This window comes from Papio anubis, chromosome 19, assembly GCF_008728515.1.
Source record: "Papio anubis isolate 15944 chromosome 19, Panubis1.0, whole genome shotgun sequence".
Taxonomy (NCBI): domain Eukaryota; kingdom Metazoa; phylum Chordata; class Mammalia; order Primates; family Cercopithecidae; genus Papio; species Papio anubis.
In genome coordinates, this window is record NC_044994.1 from 34,984,389 (window position 1) to 35,003,201 (window position 18,813).

The 18,813-nt window shown below is 34.9% G+C and overlaps 1 protein-coding gene across 5 annotated transcripts in view; it reads right to left on the bottom strand.

Moving 5' to 3' along the window:
* Nucleotides 1–18,813, bottom strand: part of RIT2 (Ras like without CAAX 2) — a 376,034-nt gene that overhangs the window by 252,884 nt on the left and 104,337 nt on the right. Inside the window, exon 1 of one of the 5 annotated variants that reach the window (XM_009192645.4) lies at nucleotides 7,873–12,281. The exons of the other annotated variants lie outside the window; for them this stretch is intronic. Within the exon in view, the coding sequence (XP_009190909.1) occupies nucleotides 7,873–7,912 (40 nt within the window). The 5' untranslated portion in view covers nucleotides 7,913–12,281. Of the gene's footprint in view, nucleotides 1–7,872; nucleotides 12,282–18,813 lie in introns of those variants that run through there. 5 annotated transcript variants of the gene reach the window in all.

Here is an 18,813-nt window from a genome sequence, read left to right on the forward strand (position 1 = left end):
TGGCACATGTTCCTTTCTATGGTTACGAGCTATCAGCAGAAACTCAAAGATATATTTTTGTTTTCATTTTTTTTTTTCCTGTTCCCTTCTCTACTTCCCTTCCTATGTTCAAAATTATGACTGCACTTGGAGAGGAAAAAAAAGCAATGTTGAGAAACCAAAGAAAGAGAAGAAAGAAAGAAAGAAAGAAAAAGAAGAAAGAAAAGGAAAGAAAAAAGTATAAAAAAAGAAAGGAAGAAAGAAAGAAGGACAGAAAGAAAGAAGAGGGGGAGGGAAAGAGGGAGGAAGAAAAAAGGAAGAAAGGAAACTGACCTGGAATTCTTACCTGATTAAAAGTTTACCTTGTTTCATATTTTAATGCCAGAGAGACACAGCTAATGATGCTAATCTTGTATCCCATATGTGTTGTCATGGATTTCACCTACTCATTCAAAATATATTTTGAGGATCTACAAATTTGTTTTGGAGCATGATATAAACAAAACTGAAAAAAAGTCACGTCTCTCACATACTATTACGTAAAGGAAGAGAACTTAAAATAATAAAAGGTGATAAATAGTGAAGCACTAATTTGCTATGTCAAGGTGTTCCCACCAAATCTTGGAAAATAGCCAGTGACTCCAAGAAACTTCCAAATAATAAAGATGAGGAGTAGATGTCAACATCTGGGATTTAAACATGCCTGGCCGGGCGCAGTGGCTCACGCCTGTAATCCCAGCACTTTGGGAGGCCGAGACGGGCGGATCACGAGGTCAGGAGATCAAGACCATCCTGGCTAACACGGTGAAACCCTGTCTCTACTAAAAATAGAAAAATTAGCCAGTCGCGGTGGCGGGCGCCTGTAGTCCCAGCTACACGGGAGGCTGAGGCAGGAGAACGGCTTGAACCCAGGAGACGGAGTTTGCAGTGAGTGGAGATTCTGCCACCGCACTCAGCCTGGGGAACAGAGTGAGATTCTGTCTCAAAAAAAAAAAAAAAAAAAAAAGCCTTATGATCTTTGACATAGAGTTATTTTTCCATGTCCTTGACTACTGTATTGAAAGAGAGAGAATTTCAGTGAAAAACCATGGAAACTTTAGATTGTAACCAAATCATCTAAGCCACAGAACAATGTGCTTGTTGCACAGAGCTTGCAACAAGGCTCTGATAGTTTCACAATAAATTTTTCCACTTAACTTCCAATTTCCATCCACTAACTGCTATTTGTCCTATCTTCTAAACACACAGGCTTTTTTTGTGTTCTCTTAATAAACCATGAGATAACACACTTTCATGACATTGTTTTACTAGGAATGCCTTCTTCCACCTCTCTATTATGCAAAGTGCTGCTTATTAGCTTTAAGAACCACCTCAAATATTATTTTCTTTGTGAAGATTTGACTTACCCATCTGTCTCAAAATACACAACTACAAATCAATTTACTACATCTCTATAAGAACACTTTGCTCATAAGTAGAGATGCCTATAAATTCTTGCCCATACTCCCTTTTCGGTTTTGGCTCTTCTGTTTGTGAAACATAGCCCTCTACTTTCTCACTGCTAAAATGTGTAATACTCTTTTTGCCCCACAAGCTAGGTCAAATAGATTGGACCACCACTAAGCACTTGGTCTTAGATAACAAGTTGAATCTGATTTTCTGGAAATAGGTTTTGGATTTTTTTTTTTTTTTAAGATCCCTTGGTGATTCTAATGTGCAGCCAGAGGTACAAATCACTGAACTAAAGTAATAAAGCTATACACTGCATTGAGTCAATATTCAATGTCTCAAGAATGTAAAAAAAGAGATACAGAAATTAAATTACTAGGTATCAAGATCATGTATAGCCAGACTGGGCTCCCAATTTTGCCAAGTGGGTGTGCTAAAGCTTAGAAGGCTGCTCTGCCAGTCTGCAATGGTGTCTGCAATTAACGCCTCTTCATTCTTTTGCAGGGGTTGGGGGAATAATGTCATATATCTAATAATAAAAGAGGTAAGTTTATAGGACTTTTAAAAGGTAACATAGATTGTAAGTGCTAGATGATTGCAAACTGGGTTATTGCAGGGAATTTGTTGTTGGGAAGATCTAATTTGAGGTCCAGTTCTAAAATACGTTAACTCTTAATTTTTATCACCAAGGACTACAGGTGTGAAGGTTTTTTTATAACAAAAGAAGAAAATAAACATCTATCTCAATGTTTCCCCCTACCCCTATCCCGAGTCTCAAAGAAAAGCAAATTTACAACTTCCTTAAGAGACAATTTTACTATTATTTTCTAACTTCAAGAAGTTCTTCAGTTTAAACTTAAATATCTTTATTTGCATCTCAGGCTGATTTCTGCTTATGCTATGATTTTTTTCATAGGCACTGAGCAATAATAAAAAAATATATTTCATTACTTTGATCAGTTCATATTAATCTGACATTCATAATACAGGTTCACTTTTTTAAAAAGGCTGACACTCATGGCCATACAGGTTGCATAGAGTACAATTCTAGGCGGTCGTGTTTCCTTAAACTCCAGTGTGAAAGAAACTATCCGGAAGTGTGAAAAGTGAAGTCCCTGCCTATGAGAAAAGGGGAGAAGTGACATATTTACATACAAATGTGCATGACCATACATTTGCAGCTAGAGTAAATATTAGGATATTCATGGGGCAAGAGAAGTTGTTTCCACTGGAGAAAAAGGAGTCAAACAATCCAACTTGTCAAACTAACTGAGAGTTCCAAAAACAGAAATGGCCCAGATAATTATAAAGTGATCTGAGAGTAGAAATTGAATGCGAAACAGTACCTGATCCACAAAATCACTGAGGATTTTATCAGGACACTTGAAGGTTTTCATTTCATGACTTTCAGACTCTAGAGAAGTTAAGATTTTCAAAAGATACAAAAAGACAATATATCCAGAAAATAGGTGATAAAAGGAGGAGGTTGTAATGCCAAAGAATGGCAAAAACAGCAGACATCTTTGACTTCCTATTTCTTCCTTTAATAAGAGAATTGTATTGAGAATCAAAAGATCACACTAACATTTGTAAAGAAAGAATGAAATCTCAAAGTGTATTATTAGATTGTAAGGGAATATGTAGCTACTACAATGGAGTGAAAAATCTCCTTTTTCAGATTAATGGCATTTTAAAGTTCTAAAAAAGTGTATAAATGACAGTTTGAACCATCACCACACAGGGTAATGTGCTTCATATAGGTAATTGACTTGCAATCTCAGTTGACAAAATGGAGAAGTATAACCTGAGAGAAAAGATAATTGGAGAGATTAGTAAATGTTTGAATTATTCTGTCTAGATTGATAAATGGTATATTGTTTTAGGTGTATAGAAGTTTTCTAATAGTTTGCTATAAATGTTGCCATGTGTCACAATTTGCTTTGCATTTTTATTAATTTTCACAGAGGTACAGAAAAATACATGTTCATATAGGAAGATGGTTTAAAACTGAGAAAGATGATGAATAGTTTAAATGATGTAACTGGTATCCCAAAGGTCCTTGACAGTGTTAAATAATCAACTGCAATAGGACAAGACTTCAACGGAGATTGGTACAATTTTCAAAGGATGTTTTCTTTTTCCTTCTTAATATCTATGGACAGGATGAAGAGATTTACATTCAAAATAGCAGTTATGATAAAAATGAGAATTTTTCTATTGATAAGTAATATGGTTTCTCTCTGTGTCCTCGCCCAAATCTCATCTCAAAGTATAATCCCCACATGTTGAGGGAGGGATGTGGTGGGAGGTGATTGGATCATGAAGGCAGTTCCCCTATGCTGTTCTTGTGATAGTCAGTTTTCATGAGATCTGATGGTTTAAAAGTGTTTGGCAGTTCCCCGCTCCCACCCCCTTGCAGCCATGTAAGATGTGCCTGGGCTTCCCTTTTGCCTTGAAGTTTTCTGAGGCCTCCCCAGCCATGTTGAACTGCGAGTCAATTAAACCTTTCTCCTTTAAAAATTACCCAGTCTCAGGCATTTCTTTATAGCAGTGTGAAAATGTACTAATACAACAGGAATCCCAAAAGAAGTAAATGAAGTGAAGTATTCACAAAAGCCAGCCAAACTGTCTTGGGCTATAGGGGGTTGCATTGGGAAAGAAGAAATATCTGTATTTATTTAAAACAATATTATCTACTGATCAGGCTATTTCTATTTCATTCATTCATTTCATATCATTTCATTCTATTTCATTTCACTCATTTCATTTATCTATTTCATTTCATTCATTCAATGAACTATTTCATTCATTGTAGTGGGATACCACTCTGATATTGACAGACTGTGATATACACAGGGAGAGACAAGAATCATTTTTGGATTTGAAGCCATGTTACGGATGAGAAATGGTAGATGTTCAGCCTAGAGAGGGGAGGGCCACATAGTGAATGTTTGATGTCAATTTTTTAAAGGGCTTCAATGTAGACAGAAACTTTTATTGTGGCTCTAAGGGACATAAAACAAAACAAAAATAAAGTATTTGGTGAAATTTCAAGGAAAAATATTTTAGCTCAATATAAGGAAAAAAATGTATAGGCAAGTTATTCACATACAGGCCAAAAGATAAGATAGGTTTTATTGAAAGACAGTGAGTGCTGATAAACATGGGTTGTAGTCAGAAGAGATGTGGTAAAAAGAGTTCAAACATAAGATAGGTGTTTAGATTGAATATCTTTTAAGACTTTTTTTTTCCCATCTCGGTACGGAGGAATTATGGAAACAGATATGGAAGAGCATTATAAACAAATTTGAGACTAGAAATGGAATGACAAATAGTGCTTGTCTTATTAGGGCATTTGGGATTTTATCTGGAGACTTCAAAGTTTAATTTCACTTCTTTTAAACATAATTTTCCTCATTTTCTCTTTATGTTATTAACCCTCTAACTGCACTTTCTAGAGATCTTGTGTCAAAGGGCCATTCATCTGTTAACATAGAATTGAATCCTTTTAAGCTGTTCTGGTTTTTGGAGTAGCATAATTCCACAACCTACAAAGAACTCAATCAAATTTACAAGAAAAAACCAAACAACCCTATCAAAAGTGGGCAAAGGATATGAATAAATACTTCTCAAAAGAAGACATTAATACAGCCAACAGACACATGAAAAAATGCTCATCATCACTCGCCATCAGAGAAATGCAAATCAAAACCACAATGAAATACTATCTCACACCAGTTAGAATGGCAATCATTAAAAAATCAAGAAACAACAGGTGCTGGAGAGGATGTAAAGAAATAGGAACACTTTTACACTGTTGGTGGGACTGTAAACTAGTTCAACCACTGTGGAAAATAGTGTGGCGATTCCTCAAGGATCTAGAACTAGAAATACCATTTGACTCAGCCATCCCGTTACTGGGGATATACCCAAAGGATTATAAGTCATGCTGCTACAAAGACACATGCACACATATGTTTATTGCGGCACTATTCACAATAGCAAAGATTTGGAATGAACTCAAATGTCCATCAGTGACAGACTGGATTAAGAAAATGTGGCACATATACATCATGGAATACTATGCAGCCATAAAAAGGATGAGTTCGTGTCCTTTGTAGGCATATGGATGCAGCTGGAAACCATCATTCTCAGCAAACTATCACAAGAACCGAAAACCAAATACTGCATGTTCTCACTCATAGGTGGGAATTGAACAATGAGATCACTTGGACACAGGAAGGGGAGCATCACACACCAGGTCCTATTGTGGGGAGGGGGTGGGGGGAGGGATAGCATTAGGAGTTATACCTAATGTAAATGACGAGTTAATGGGTGCAGCACACCAACATGGCACGTATATATATGTAACAAACCTGCACATTGTGCACATGTACCCTAGAACTTAAAGAATAATAAAATAATAATAATAATAATAATAAAAAGAAGATGAGGAATACCTCCTCTCCTAGCTGGAGCAGATGTGTGTGCGTACCATAGGAATGAAATTTCAGAACTTTAGTGGATTAGTCAGGGTTATCTAGAGGGATAGGACTAACAGGACAGATGTATATATTAAAGGAAATTTCTTAAGGAGTATTGGTTCACACGATCACAACGTGAAGTCACACAAGAGGCCATCTGCAAGCTGAGGAGCAAGGAAGGCGTTTCGCATCCCAAAACCTCAAAAGTAGAGAAGCTGACAGTGCAGCTTTCAGTCTGTGGCTGAAGATTCAAGAGTCTCTGGCAAACCACTGGTCCAAGAGTAAAAGCTGAAAGAACTTGGAGTTCAATGTTTGAGAGCTGGAAGCATCCAGCACAGCAGAAAGATGAGGGTCGGAAGATTTAATTGGTCAAATTTTTCCACTTTCTTCTGCCTGCTTTTATTCTAGTCACACTGGCAGCTGATCAGATTGTGTCCATTCAGGTTGAGGGTGGGTCTACCTCTCCCAGTCCACTGACTCAAATGTTAATCTTGAGTCCCAGTCCACTGACTTGAGTCCCAGTCCACTGACTCAAATGTTAATCTCCTTTGACAACATCCTCACAGATAGAACAATACTTTGCATCCTTCAATCCAATCAAGTTGACACTCAATATTAACCATCACATTCAGTAACACACTTTTAAAAACTACCCACATATTAGCGACAATTACCACCCTCTGCCTAAAGCTAAAGCTCTTTAAGGTGAAAGGATAACAGGTACTGGTTGCATGATGCACTAGTCCCTACAAGGTATCCAGATGATCACTTGCAGGGACTACAGCATTGATGAGCCACTGGGGAGGGAGAAGTTTGATCCATTTTAATTATTTACCTGGAGTAGAAATTATAATCTATTATAATAATACCTGTTATAGGAGGAATAATGCTGCCTGCCCCTCAAAGATGACTAAGTCTTAATCCCCAAAATCTAGGACTACATTACATTACACTGCAAGGGGAAATTGAAGTTTTATGTGGATTTAATGTTGTTAATAAGCTGAACTCAGCATAGAGTATTCAGGAACATCCAGGTGTGACCAATGTAATCACAGAGGCCTTTAAAGAGGAAGAGAGATGCAGAAGAGAAGAGGGAAAGATGTAACTACAGAAGGAAGGATAGAAATATGCTATGTTGTTGGCACTGAAGATAGGGGGCAGGTAAGGAAAAAAGCAAGGCATGCAGGGCAGCCAGGAGGAGCTGGGAAAAGAGCAAGGAAACATTCTCTTCTAGAGCCTCTAGCAGGGAACTCAGGCCAGCTGGTACCTTGATGTTAGTCCAGTGAGAATCGTGTCAAAACTCTGACTTCCAGAACGGTATAACATTAAATATGCACTGTTATAAGTCATTATGCTCCTTGCCATTTGTTATGACAGCAGTAGAAAACTAATAAAACATCCAAGCACAACATTTTTTTCTGCATTCAGGAAACAAAGAAACATATTTAAGAGAACAGAAAAGTAGAATTCTCTTAAAGGCATTTTTAAATGAGAAATTTACCAGTGCTATTTTTCTAGTCCTGTTTGCATATGTGTAACATTTTTCTGAGTGAAAACACAAAGACCCTTACGTTAATTACAAACAGTAATCAGAGTTGATTTGTCTTATCCCTTCAAAAGAAAGCCTCCTATATGAAGAATTGGTCTCATACAGATTTTGTTTCCTGGCAAGAAATAACTGAATTAAAAATAAATTTATTCAGTGTTAATCACATCTATTTTTTGACTTCTGTTTAATTGACTCTGGTACCAACGTCCATAATAATTACCAAGAAAAGAAGCTGCGATTCTTTGATAGCCTATTCTGCTCATCCAGCTAAAAATGGATGACTTGAGATTAAAACTTTTGTCTTTCTGATGCCAGAACTTTGGTCCTCTCCACTCTATCATTACTTTTCCTTTTTCCTCCTCAGTGACACACACACACATACACACATTAATATTGCTGTCCTAGTCCTACCCAGGTTCTGAAGAATGGTCAGTATGGTCCAGAATAGCATGTCTCGCTCCTTATTTTGAAAGTAGTAAAATCTCCATTTTCCTACCCCAAAAGATATTCAATATGACCTTCTGTGGCAAAAGGTTCATTCTTTCTCTGCTTTTTCTGTACTCTATTCAAAAAGCCAGAAGTATCTGGGTATGCTCTGTACTGATTTTTCTCCCCCCAGGTGGCTGCTTCACCTGCCAAAAACAGTACTTTAATTATCAGTAGAGATGGCTATTTTGGCTAGCCTGGAGATTTTTTTCTGCTTAAAAGGCTGTGTATTTATGAAAAGGACTTTCATTTCATATTACTGTATTTAAATCTGTCTCTGAGAGTGGGGGCCCTAATGAATAAGGTCTGTATTAAATGTATTTAATTATTAGAGTTTCCAGTCTCTGTTCCCTAGGCCTGGATCAACATGCCTATCACAGGGAGGCACATTGTCGGCAGGTCAGTTCTCCCTGCTCTGCTTAGAGTGAGTTTAGCTCATTCAGAACTGAAGTTAGAGGTGTTTTACGCAAACATGACCCCTAATCCTTGGCTTACATAAATTAGGGTATTTCTATTTATCTCAAAGGGTGTTATCAACATTTAAAAAGTAATTTTCAAAAGACTTTTTCAAAGTTAGTATGAGCCTCATAGCAGGACTTCCCCATAAGCAGATTTAAATCTACTGGGAGACCTCAAATGCCTCCAGTGTGCCTGACACTTTCTGGGAAGTGCAATTGGTCCATTCTGCTGACTCTGAGCTTTGCTCCTATACTAATCTTTTCTCTGGAATGAGTGACCTTGTACCACCTCTGCTTCATACTCATCCTCCAGGACTTGAGCTAAGTACTTCCTCCTCTTCTGTGAGACCGTTCGCTACAACAAAGTAATAATGGCCCTTTGCTACTCTCACTCACAGATTTTCTTTCTGTAAGATTTTCACATTGTGCTTCTTATTGTAATTATTGATGTTGGCCTATTATCTACCTATTAGATTGCTAGATATGCAGGCTCGATTACTATGCTGTGCTCATGTTTGCGTATCTTCACAGCATTGAGCACAGCCTGGCTATCAGAATTGAACCCAACTACCAAAGAGAGAGATCAGGGAGGGGAAGAGTAATTGTGCCAGAATCTGGAAATATTTTTTGTGTAACCTCTAAGACTTCCTAGCTATGGGCCCTTTAAACAAATTGCTGCAGCTAAGAAAGAAAAAGGTATAGACTTAGAGATTATGACATAGAATTTTTAAATTATAGAGTGCCCCACCCCTCAACTCTTCACCTCTAATGCTTTAGCTAATTCTATCTCATCTCCTTCAATCTGGCTTTAAAGCCTGCTGTGATAAACTCTAGATAATCAAAGCTTGAGAATATGAAATTTGATTTTAAAAAGGAAATACTGTAAACTAGATAGTTATTGTAAAGTTGATTTACAAAAATAAACACTGGCTATTAATTTAAAATTATCATTTATTTCTATTTCTACATATAAAAACAGTTGGTTACAAAGAGAATATTTTTAAAATCTGTAATATACACTTTGTCATCTCTGAGATTAGAAGACAATGTTTGGAGAGTGGAAACTAATGTGTCTGAATAAAATGATAGTGAAAAAACACTATTAACAACAAATGCACATCCATTTTCCATTAGGAGATCTCACTTAATTACTCTACAGTAAGTCTCCTGTTGTCAGTGACAACATTGCCCAAATTTGTGGCAATGACAAGATAAAATCACTTAGAAGAAGTGAAAATAGATTCTGGAAAGATGACAAGGGTATAGATTTTGACTCCCTCAATTTCCTCATGTTAAAAAAATGCCCCCTAAGGCAAAACCATCCCTTAAATAAAGTATCCCATAAACCCAAAAATATGATTAGATTTAAGACTTATTACTGAATGCTCCACATTGCATGGGATCAGCATATGTGTAAGAGAAAACAGAAACAGAGGTAGACAACATGAGGTCTGATGGATCCGAAAACTAGTACTCATTCAAAAGGCCAGAAAGCCTCTTGGAGAATAGTAGCTGCAACCAAGGGGTTTACACACTGCAATAGCCAGAGAGGGCAAGAAATCCTCCGAAGAAATGAAGATGGTGAAGTAGAATGCTCCCTTAATGCTTCCAAAACTAATTAATTAAAATTCTTTTCCATAACAAAAGCCCACGCTGAGAATAAACTTTTGGGGGAAAAAAAAAAAAAAAGATTTGAGAATAACAGGTTTAAGAGAGACACAGGAAACAGAATGTTTAGATACAAATGGGGGAAGAGAATGAAGAGAAAAGCTCCCAGAAAATAAGCCTTGAACAGAAAATTGTGCTGTAGAGTAGTACAGTAGTTTTTAAGAAACTATCTTAAATGGAGCCTCTGTCGAAAATATCAGGAGAATAAATGTCATATAAAAATGTATAAAAAGGTTAAACCCATCTTTTGTGCAAATATCAGTAAGTAGAAAAAGAAAGAAGGAAGAAGAAGAAAAAGAAGAAGGAGGAGGAAGAAGAGGAGGAGGAAGAGGAAGAGGAGGAGAAGGAGAAAGCAGCAGCAGCAAAACATCCCTGTAGACAAGAAAATCATGTAGGACAGTTCACCAAACATTTGGGAATGTTACCCAATGTTTTTTAAATGAGTTAAAATGCATTAAGAGCATAATGCAAGATATTAAATAACATAAATCAGAATTAGGAGAATTAGGAAGTAAGGTTATAAAGAACAAATCATGTCAGAAATAAAGGCTTAAGTAGAAAGACCTCAAAAATGAATAAATACGATTGGTGATGTCTTAAGAGTAGTGAAAGATAAAACTTAAAAAATGTTTAAAAAGGAAAATAAATTAAAAAAAATAAAAAACATTCAAAAGAATTATAAATATATGACAGGCAAAGAAGTTCCAAAATATTAATACAATAACCTCCAAAGAAGGAGAGCAAAGCTGGAGAAGACAGCAAATATTAAGATCTATAATTCAAGATGATTTTTCTGGAATTAAAACGAGAATAATTTAAAATTACATTTAAAAAAGTTATATTGTATACTTGAGAAAATCAGCCCAGATCTACCATTATAAAGAGAATTATTGGACTTGATATAAATACAATTATTGGACTTGATAGAAAAACCAAAAAGAAGAAATAATAAATAAAAAAAACAGATTGTCATCATACTCTTTATTTGAGAAAAACAGAGTAATATATTTAAGGTGCTCAAGGAAAGAAAAGATAAACCAAAGATTTTATATCATGCAAACTAACTTTCAAGTATAAAGATAATAGACAATTATCTACATGCAAAAACTTTAGTAATGTTTCTATCAGCCTCTTCTTAATAAAATACTACAGAAGGAACTTCAGATGACTCATACAACTGATAAGACATTGGCTTAAGAAGGGATAAGCATTAAATCTATATTTATATGTAGAATTAAGACTATATTAGGGAGAGGATGTCATGGCTATATGCTCTGACAAGATACACTACAACTACTTTTAAAATGTGAAAAGAATGGGGCCAGCATATGCAAAATTTTATTTTTTAACTTTCAACCATTACATTTTCCAGCTCTATTCGCTGAAAAAGTTTAGAAGTAAAGTAATGAGCACACAGTAGCGAGGACTATGGTTAGCGCACAGGTTGTGGTGTTAAATCACCATTTTGTGCTGAGACAAACCAGAGGTTTTTGAGAAATGGCTGAGTACAGTTCTGAGGTGGGAAATGAACAAGAGGAGCTAAGAACATATTTTCATATCAGATCAGAAGAAAGCTATCAAAGACTATTAGAGTTGTGTTCATAAGACTCAGGAGTCAGCTTGAAAAATTGCCACTGGAAAAAGATAAGGCAATTAGAACATCACTAAGGACAATGACTTCATTGAAATAATGCCCACCAGGTATGTTTGTCTATACATTCATAATGACATATGGTTACTTTCGGAAAAAAACTAGAGAATCATCTCATTATTTTGAAAACTGGTAAATAATGGAAAGACTCAGCAATTAATTATCTTGCCATTTCTGTACAAACTAAAACAAGGAGTGATCAAATAGTATTGGTCATTTCATTTTATAAAAACATTCCAAAAACTAAGAAAAGTAGAAAAGATAGAGTTGGGGTATCACCATTTTGCAATTCTTAATGAATTAAGAAATTAAGCATTGATTATCAATGGCTGTTAGCAACACAAAAAGGAGGCAACCAGATATTATGTGTCTTTGGATCAAGGACCACTTTGGATAACACCACATATGAATTTGTGTTTCCACAAAATACCAAATCTGAATGTGACTAGAACTTTAGCTCCAACTAGAAATTCATAGGAATTTCTGAAGGCAGAGTAACGTATAAACTACACAATGGATAACAGCAGAGGGCAATTAATATTAATAATAATATTTTTAAAATAAATTGCTCAAAAACAAATAACACATGTAATTTTACATATATGCATAGATATGTAAATATAGTCATATAGGTATACATACAATGTACACATATATAAGATTATATGTACACATATACATATATATTAAGAGAGTGGGGAAAATAATGGTAAACTATAGTTCTATTTTTATCAATGGAGTGATAAAATCATAGAGAAAAATTTAAAAGTGATTTCATAAGAGTTATAATTAGGGTTACTTGCAGTGGAGAGAGCAGCGCAAAGAGAGCTTTGGGGTAAACTGGCAAAGTTCTACCTTATTTCATAAATGGCGGTTATAAGGATACTTTTTCTTATACTAACTCATTAAGCTGTACATTACTTTATGTTATCTTCAATAAACAGCAATACAAAGTAAACAAAAAATAAAAGAGCTAAAGTAGAATATTTCATTTATTCAGACCATTTATTTCACTATGAAATAAACCTTATATTATTCAATACTAAACCTCTGGGCACATTTTATATTATCATGAGCTGTGAGAAACAAACTTGGGATGGCTTTGTATAAATCTTTCTGTCTTGGAAAAAGATGTTTTTAAAGAGGTTGTAATAGCACCTTGGTAAACAAGACAATTTATTTAAAGAAGTAATATCAATGTAATGTTTATTACAATAAATACACAAAGGATTCAGAAATTTTTATTTTCTAGCTATAGCCTCTGTGGAGCTCAGTTTCCTAATTGGTTAAAAATACAGGAGTCCATATTTGTCTTGTTAAAGTTATGCTGAGGATCAAGTGAGATACTTACTCAATTGAAAACATAAAAAAGCAACACAAAGAACTATATTCTCATTTGGAAATGTGGCAAACTACCACTACTCTAAATGATCTTCAAGTAGTAAATACCTTAAATATTTGGTATTTATTAAAAATAATTAATTAGAAACCATCCATCAAAATGTCAGTAACGAATCTAAAACTTACTAAAAATAACCTAAGACATCCTAATTCCCCATGTCTACATTAGAAAAAAGTTAAATATACACATCAGTCACAAACATGATTTTTTAAATTTAAATGTAATTTTGTTGTTTATAAATAAAGAAAATAATACAAGAAATGTGACAGCAACATTTTTCAGCAAGTGGAGCTCAGAAGGGATGGATCATTTAAGATAAAATGACCTGAATGCAATTTGTATGTGGACAAAAGATTTTCTTGTGCACTCGCAGGTCCTCTTTGCAGGGCTAGGAAAAAACAGATTTCCTTAAAGAGTTAAAATGCTTCCATTTTCAATACAAATGGAGAAGGAAAAGAGAAGGGTCAGGCAACAGAAAGCTGGTCATTGGTGAAGTTTAGAGAAATTAGGCAGCTGGAATATTTTCACAACCCATCCCCTCTTCTTTTTGGAACAGCCTGAATATTTTCATGGTCTTATTAAAGACAATTTCAGAAACGCTTTTGTGCATCATTGGATGCCATTTTTAACCAGACTAAACCTCATGAAAATTTATGTTTAATTCTAAAACATGTTCCACCCACTACCGTATTCCAATTAAAGCGTGACATTGACACATCCCATGTTCCCGTCTGATGCAGTGTCGAGAATGCACATAATCTCACATGCTGGTATCTCTCCAAACCAGGAAGCTTCTTTCACCTCTAATTTGCATGATGCATTCATTTTCAAATTAGTCACGTGATTAATGAGCATCTTGGAGAGTGTCCAGTTTTATCCACTCTGTCATATTCCCCTTATTCCTACCACCAGACTCAATTAACTCTCCCAGCTAGTGCCAAATGATTGCACACAGTATAAATTATGCTTGTTCATTTGTTCCAGAAAACAATCACATCCACTGCAATTTAAAAATTGTTTTCCATTGGCGAGGATAATTAATTGTTAAAATGTGTATCAGCAAGCATTTTCCTTTACTACATAGACCAAACCTTCAACTATTCAATATTTATCAAACTCTAAACTTGTACTCCACAATCTTCATCCTCAGCCTCTGAAAAAAACACTGCAGGTTTGTAGAGAAATTCTTATAATGAGCTGTTGTTGTCAAACTTCAATTAGGCTGCAGTCCTCTAATAGAAGAGAATTAATGTAAAAATGACTTTATAATGAGGAAACTGAAGACTTAGGATATTGTTTTCTCACCATTTTATATCATTTGTTTCTCCATCTCACAGCTCAGTTGAACTTTGCAAATTTTTGTTATTTGAATATCCAGTCATAATATGAAAATTATGCTTCTCTGCTTTTCTGCCTTCGCATCATCTCAATTTAATTGACATTGTTTTCAGTTCATGCATAATCTAGAAAGAAAATAATTGTATTTCTTCTGCAACAATTTTGTTAAGGTTTGAGTCATTAATAATAATTACAAATTCTTGAAAATAAAGTATAATAGTTGCTTTTTAAAACAGTTGCATTTTCACTGGAAGTTCCAGACAGCATTTCTGTTTCACAAAGAAAGAATACTCATTGGGCATCTTGGTTAAAATTATTTGTTTAATTGAAAATCTTTAGATCTTTTATTTGAAAATGCACCCACATGTACACATACCAGAGCTCTAGGTCATGATTAATTTTTACAGGAATAAAGTAAAAGAAAAAAGTTGTAAACAGGTAATTGTGCTGTGGTGGTAATATTTGTACATGTTCAACATTGCATAATTTATTGAGAAACATGGGATAACAATTATTCTGTTCCCAGGATATATGGGAGAACATTAGCTGTTCCCAAGATATAATTCTGGGTGCTAAAGACATGGGACCTAAATAGGTAGAAAGAGTCTTGCTTCCTGTGAAAGACAATGGAACAAGAAATACATGTCCAAGAAAAGATATTGGTTAATGATAAATGTTATACAGAAAATTTTATAAAGGTAATATAATAGAGTGTCTCCAAAGAGAAAACATTTCAGAGGATATCTGAATGACAAAGAGGAGTCAGCCACAAGGTACAAAAGTCTTCTGGGCAGATAAAGCAACTAGTGGACAACAGCACGAAAATCCGGATCCAGCATGGTGGTGTGATCAAGGAGGAGCAGGTAGGTGATACTGGCTAAGGAATAACGCGCAATCAGGAGAGTGGGACAGAGTACAGGAAGAGATCAGAGGAGCAGGCAGAAGCTGCATCATGCCACCAAAGAGGCCAGCCAGCTGTGTTACTCTAAGTGCAATACGAAGCAAAGGAGAGAGATGTCCTCTGGCAGCTATGTGGAAGACAGACCGGAGTGAGACAAGACAAAGAAGTGGAAGGCAAGCTGTGCGATTTCAGGCATGGATTGCACAGTCTACCTCCACCTTTTATTTTATTGTATCTCAAACAAATGTAGATTAAAGAAAAGTTTAGTAGAGAAGAATAACAGAGAAATTAAAATCAACCAAATGGAAGGTTTTATCCTGAAAATAAAATATTCCTAGGCCTAATTTAAGAACTCCATATTAAACTTCACTGATAAAAATTTGAACCTTTGTCTCTGTTCACTTCCCTCTGCCATAAACATTTCTTTCCCTCAACAGTTATTTCAGGGTCAGTTTGGGTTTGATGTGTTCCTAGTGCTTTTTCAGACATCTTAAACTGAAGGGGCCATTTTTTGCTTTCTGAAATTCCAGAGCAATTATTGTAAATGCCATTTCCTTGGAATATTCAATAAAGTCGTAATAATTTCATATTCCTCTTAAACATATTTTTGTATTTTAATAGGGAACATTAATATTTTGAGTATCAAATTAAAAGATCGCATAAATTGAATATGGTAAGATATTTAAGGTCAGGAGAGCTTTTTCGTGTTCCTGAAATTATTCCACTGGAAAACTGTCTATTTTTCCCATGTTCAAGTTCAATGAATTCTGTAACCCTAGGACAGCATTAAGAAGAGTTCAGCTATGAGCAGCATAATTGTGAAAGGGGTTAATAATAAAATTCAAGGTTGTTTAGTGCTCATCTCCTTTCTCTTTTTCAGATGGTGTGGCCTAGGAGTACAAATTACTGCAGACTGAGCATTATTGTGCAAAGGTCAAGACTATTTGTTTTAAATTTACTGGATTGCAAAGCACTAGAAAAATACCTTATTGCCTTCAGATACTGCTTTTCTTTTTTTCTTTACCTCTATAAATCAAACCCACATTTTTTTAAAATGGGAAAAGTAATTTCTATATATGAACTTTTCAGCGCTGCATTCAAAACTTGAATTGATATATAATAGAGCTGCCTTGTTTAAAACATGGTAGAGATCATTTATTCTGGGGGATTTGTATATTATACTTAAGAGGATCTAAGAGAAAATTACGAATTTTCACATTTCAGTTAAATTTATGGAAATACAAAGGGTAGTATCTGTATTTCTACCTTTTCTGATTTTTAAGTGTTCTCTATACTCATTTTATTGGTTTTACTTTTCATACTCTATGCTCGAAAAAATGTATCTAAATATATGTATTATATGTTATTTTATTTATAAATAAGGGTTATTACATATTTCCATAGTATGATTATAGAGAGTAATTTTTATTCAGCACTTATCTAAAGTTTATAGTCTGCACATATATTATCTAAATCAGTTCTTATCATAACTCCACACTTTATGGCAGATAATATTAGCCACATTTTGTAATTGAAGAAATTCTGATCCCAAAAAGTTAAGTGGCCTGCTAAGAAAAAAAATTTGGGGGAAAAATCCATCACATGCAAGGGTCACACATTTATTACAATATTATTGATTTTATAATCACCTGAGAAATTTTTCTGTCCAAAAATTCCAATGTCCATTGATAGTAAGCCATATAAAAGGTAATAAAAGCACTAGCCCGTATTATTTTGTGTCTCAGATGCTCTTCTCCAAACCAATAACCTGATTCACCTTTTTCAGAACAAATCCTCTCCCTAAAATTAAGCATTTTGTGTGTAGATACATGTGTTTGTACAATGCACAGTTGAGTCATATTTTGAAAGGTTGCAACATCACTGAAATGAGTGAATAACTGATCAACGTGATGACTTTGAAAAGATTCTTATTTGAATGCCAAATTCTGGCACTTTTGTTTAAAAACTGGTATAGATTTTATGATTAACTACAATGGGTTCTTTATTTTTTTAAACAATGCAAACATGAACTATAGCTTGACAGCTAATAGTTTGCATGTGAGTAATGAATATAAATTTGGGTCAATAATTTTCACTTTCCTAGGGATATTACAGTGTCCAGGAATCACGACTGAGAATTACTGCTCCCACAGTTTCTGATTCTCCAGGGGGAGAATGTTGAACTTTCATTATACACTGACAAAATATATTTCTCCTAGTATTTATAGATGAGCTTAGGAAAGGAAAGTATAATTACAACAGAAAAACATGCCATCATTTGGGGTCAAGATTACAGGAGAACTTCTGTATACAGTAACATTTTTTAAACATTCCTGTATCATTACTGTTTTGTTCTGCATTATACAATGCTGAAGTATTAGACTTATATGAGTCATGTTTTCCTTCTGAAACTATTGCTGTTGGCACTATCAGAGTAACTACCTGTATGATAGATTAACTCACTGCAACTTTTGGTATCAAATGCTATGAACTTGAAAACTAGATAAATAAGCATCTTGATGTTGTGTGTAAAGACAAAAGGAAAACTGACTTCCACAAAGGCCCTGACATCCTCTCCTGAGCAGTTTTCACAAACTAGGTCCTTTTGGTTTCCTTATGGTTCCCCAGCTCTAGGCTAGAATCACTAAATGCTGCCATCATTGAGTCTTAAGCTTCTCTTAAGGAGTGAAAATATAACATCTAAATGTATTCACTAAGTAAAATTGAGTTTCTTCAAGTCTCCACTGCTGGGTAAGGCAATGGAATTTCAAAATAAAAGATAATTATGAAACCAATAATCACATTCATGAAGACACAGTCACTCACAATCCAGGGGACGTGGAGTATCGGGGAACTTATCCTTGAAGAGGTAATACTTGAGCTTATTTTTGGAGCAAAAATAGACTTTAATTAAGCAAAGCACAGAGAACTGAAGGAGAAGCAGAGGTAGAACAAGGCATAAGAATGTACTTTAGACACATAGATTCACTTTTTGAAGAAGCACTGTGGAAAGAGGAGAGGCATTGATATTTAGTACAAAAAGAAAGACAGTATTGCTTAAGTGTGAAGAGAAAAGAGAAGAGAATGGTGCTTACAAGGCTTAAAAACTTTACAGAGCAGCCGAAGGACAGCATTGCAAGACATATTACGTTTTTTTTTCTCCTGTTAAGGAAAGTCATTGAAAAATGTTAAGCAGAAAGAAGGATGTGTATTTGTGTTGTGTAAATGTGTGTGAACATATGATCATATCTGAATTTTAAAAAGATCACTTTGGAGACTTTCTTTTTAAGATGGAGGCCTTTACTCCTATCTCAGATATGTAGAAATAATTAAAAACAAATAAACATTTTAAAAATATAATAAGTAAGTACATAAATTTTCTCCAGGAAAGAGACTTTCATAAGAAAAAAGGAAGAAAAAGTGGGAATAAAAACAAAGAGATCAACAT